This window comes from Nanorana parkeri, unplaced genomic scaffold, assembly GCF_000935625.1.
Source record: "Nanorana parkeri isolate BGI_ZX_2015 unplaced genomic scaffold, ASM93562v1 scaffold75, whole genome shotgun sequence".
NCBI lineage: Eukaryota > Metazoa > Chordata > Amphibia > Anura > Dicroglossidae > Nanorana > Nanorana parkeri.
The window spans coordinates 2198077-2202381 of NW_017306343.1; the positions used below are offsets into that span (position 1 = coordinate 2198077).

General features: G+C 43.7%; 1 protein-coding gene across 1 annotated transcript in view; it reads right to left on the reverse strand.

Moving 5' to 3' along the window:
* MOV10L1 (Mov10 RISC complex RNA helicase like 1) overlaps nucleotides 1–173 on the reverse strand; it is an 84667-nt gene extending 84494 nt beyond the window's left edge. The window contains exon 1 of the mRNA XM_018576723.1: nucleotides 95–173. Within this exon, the coding sequence (XP_018432225.1) occupies nucleotides 95–173 (79 nt within the window). The remainder of the gene's footprint in view (nucleotides 1–94) is intronic.
* Nucleotides 174–4305: the final 4132 nt, after the last annotated feature.

The window sequence follows — 4305 nt, forward strand, 5'->3', positions numbered from 1 at the left end:
TAATAAATCTGAAACTGATAGTGTCTCTAGATTATCTAGTAGTAGCCGCTTGTTCTCTGTATACATATGGCTCGGAGCAGGTGCCCAGACCTACCAGTGAAATGTCTTTTCTCTCCCTCGTCTTGGGCTCTCCTCCAGAAGAAGGAGCCCAGCTTTTTGAGAAGACTCAGCATGTCTCTGTATCACCCGATCAACTTCCCTCTCAGGATCAGGACACCTCTCTGCATGCGTTGCTCTTTAACTCCGTAGAGACGGCTCTCTACCATTCAGACACTCTACCGATCCGCGCTTTGGGGGGTTAATAAGAGGCGGCATATGCGCGCATTTTAGTACAAGCGGAGGCGCTTCATAAGTGACGTCATCACCTCCGCGCGGCCCATGCGGATGGGTTTGGAAGACACGTGTGTGCAGTAGGGTTTATGGTGTAGTATGCCGAACCCTCGGTGTTGACTGTATAATGTACACGGTGATAATCCTTCCTTCTGTGATTAGGACTGCTCAATGTTTATCCCACACCTGCGGTGTACGTGGAGGGAAATGTTTGTGAGCAGGAAACATTGCACAGTGTTTTAAAAACATACTATTGCAACGCTAAGTCCATATTGCTTGGTGACAGTGTAATTTTAAATGCTTTTCTTCTCACTATCAGTTATTTTAAAGTGTATGTGAAATTAAAGTTCTTTGTTTCACTATGGGTTGGGGAAAGTAAACACTGCTGCCCCCCCTTTTTGTTTTATTCCACTTGAGGTTTATTAGGTAGATTTCCATTCACTTCCTGTACTTGAGCAAAGTGAGAGGATAGATTTCCAATGTGCTAAAATCTACTCTTGGATAACTGTCATGGAAACAAGTGTCCCCTTAGGAATATAGTATTTCCCTTCTATTCCTGTTTTGAATATATGTTCACTTTCATTGCTGGTGTCATTGGTGTTCAGGACAAATCTCCCTAAAGCTGTGTATACACTGGTAGAGAGAAAGTTCTCTCTCAGGCCCCCTCCTGCTAAGTGGGCGGGTGCAAAAGCCAGCCTGCTATTCCAATTTGAAATAGCCAATAGCGGGCTGGCTATTGCTCCCAGTTTACATTCAGCTGCCAGATTGCAGAATCTATCTAGCTGCTGGACAGCCAGCAATATGTAAACAGAATTCCTTTAGCAACTAAGTAAACTTAGCTGCTAACTACATTTTTTACTGTGCACATGTCTGTCACGCAACCAGCAAACACAAATCAAGGACATGCCCTCGAGTTTATTTTTGCCGGTTGCTTGAATGCCAGATAATGGGGAGTTTGCTGTATTTTAAAATGTGTGTCCATTCAAATCCCCCCCCTTTTTTTTTTTTTTGTTAAAGATCAGCACCACCCCCGTCTCAATTTATTGGTATCTGGTATCTCCTTAGAAATATTTTACCTTACTTACTGACATGGTGATAACAGTTTCACTAAATTAAGTGAGTAGTGGGGCAAAATCTCCAAAAGAAACAGACAAATGTATTTATTCTCGGTAGGGTTTTGTTGTCTGTGTCCTTGTTGCAGACTTTCCCCTCACTTCCCGTCTGGTGAAACTATTGTCTGCTGGACAGTAAGTCAGGGGAAATATCTCTAATGTGACCAGGATAGCAGTAAAAAGCTGCCACGGGTTCTCACCTTCTCCAAACAAAATTGTTAGTTGAACACACAGTTTAAACGTATAACACTTTATATTTTATTATTGGGAAAAACCTTGCTGACCCCCGAAAATGCTAGTTGCCTGGCTGTCATGATGAGTCAGTCTCAAAACAAGCCTGTAGGTAAGGAGTTCTAATGTCACTTTCTACATGCTGGGCTCTGAATAACGCGGCTATGTGGTTGGATCCACGAACAGCCGCACCAAATTAAAAAAAAAAAAATGCTGCAGAGAGAAGAACCCAGTGTTTCAATAAGGTGGGCTGTGGATAGAAGTGCGCTTTATACTTTGCACTGGAATTGATTTCCCCAGATCGCTTCCATGGGCCAAGCCCGCCCCCCGACATGCATCCTGGGTTCTGCTGGCCCTCCTGCGAGCCCAGGACCAGCTTGGCAGATGTGGGCTGAAAGAGAGGAGGGAGACCAGCAAGCATCCGTCGCTGATCACCCCAATAACCCTGGAAACTAAAAGGGTTTCACCATTCCCCAGGTGTGTGGCTGGAGATGAAACTGATCAAGCACAAGGTCATTGGATTGCAAAGATGACCATAAGGGTCTCATAGACCCCTAATGTCTCCTTGAAGAGAACCTGTTGCCTTCAATGTGCTATCACATAGCCATTGGGATGTGCGGGATCCCTTGTGTGTTTCTGTGCTTTTAAGGAGGCTGGGCTTCCTCCTGACAAACCTGCACCCAATTTGAAATCTTCTGCCCCCATGTGCTCCAAGATGGAGACTCTCATAGTTTAGAGTTAGGACCGCACTATAAGAGGTGCCTTGGCGCGGTAGTGCGGCTTTCACATCCTCTGCAGAAGACGTGTATCCAAACCTCTGTTATTATCCTTAGTGGTGAGACAAGTTGTTTTACATGCTGGTTTGTGAGTGTGCCATGATGCCTTTCTACTGTTTTACAAAACAAAGTTTGGGTGCGCCTATGTGCGAAAACAAGATTGCATCATACATGTTTGGTATCGCTGCGAGCACTTGAGTTAGGGCAATTAATAAAGGCCCTGGACTTATTGCTCTCACTCCAGCGCGTGCGACTTATTGCTCTCACTCCAGCGCGTGCAGCGATACCCAACATGTATGGTGCAATTCTTGTTTTCTCACATAGGCACAGACAAACTTTTTTTTTCCCATAAGGCCCCATTTACAGTGGTGCAATTAGCACACTGCACAACACACCTACCGTGCCTTAATAGTGCAGAAGGTATGTTGCCATTAATTTAAATGACACCCCCAATGCACCTCCCGTCTGCAGGGCGATTGATCATGCATGTACTACTTTTTTTTAATCACACCACAACGCACAGTATTGTGGCACTCAACTCATCCTCATTTTTTATTTTACCAACAAACTGGGTATTATATTATGACAAATTTTCAGGCCTAAAATGTGCATTTTAACGTGTGCATAAACGGCTCTAAAAGCAAAAGAGTTAAAGACACTGAATGTAGTGAAAATTCAGTTTGCTGTTTCTATTGGATTACATGACTGAAGTATGCAGAGCTTCACCTCATTCACTAAGCTAAAGGGACATTCCCTTGCAAACTGAACAGCCTATTTGCCTTTAGTAAACCAAACTCAATGGCTTCATTGCTTTCTGAGTCACTAACCCAGGACAAGTGTGCTGATTTAGGGTTACACTTTCCAATTTCTTGTTCTTTTAGTAATATGTTTGTGCAGGATTTATATGGCAGTAACAGTTTGCTCAGGGCTTTACAAATGAAACAATACAATGCAAAAAAGAGGGTTAGGGGGGACTCTGCTTGTGAAAGTGTAGAATCTAACAGGGAAGGGCAAGTGATACAAAAAGTAAGGAATAAGCTGATGGAGAAAGTAGATGAAGAGCCAGGAAAGATTGTTGGGATCTGACCTGCTGCCTGATTGACAGCTGGCAATCCCTCTCTAGAGCCAGAGCCAACTATGCCCACCCTATCCCTGTCTGTCCCTACAAGAGAGGAAGGGGGGGGATCCCTGCAGGGAGTGGTGACTGACAGCCACTACTCTCTGCAGGAAGAAGACCGTTAGCTGAGCAATCAGCAGGTTTCTGAGCGCCTAGCTCTCGATCTATAGAGCCAGCACGTGACACCTACAGTGTCACATGTCGCCTCCAAGTATTGGGAAGAGTACATTTTACTCTCCCCATACTTATTCTTTAAGGTGGACAGAATAGGAGATATCTGTAGGTAGGGGTAGGGAGTCCCAGAGGATAGGAGAGGCTCTTGGTATCTGTGTATTAGTTCTGTTGACCCTGTGGAGCATTTTCGAGAAAGGGTCTGATGTAACCTGCACCTCTACAGTAAATCAGGAAAGACAAAGTGCAGGATATTTAATAATGTCACAGAAACACTATATAAAATGCATTAATACAGAAATAAAACATTGTGTTGTAGCTTACAAAGATTTACATGATCACAAATCTAAATCAGGTCTATATGGAACAATCACTCTTTAGGATTTTGTTTATCACTGTACAGTTTTCCCATACGATCATAGCAATACTCAGGGCTCTTCCAGTCTTTTCTCTTCATTAAAATTCAAGAGGCACTTGTGTTCCCTGGCTTAAGTACAAGTTTTTTTTCTCTGCTTTTGTCCCAAATGTGAATAGATGTTGCTTCACAGCAGAGCTTGAGAGCAAACAT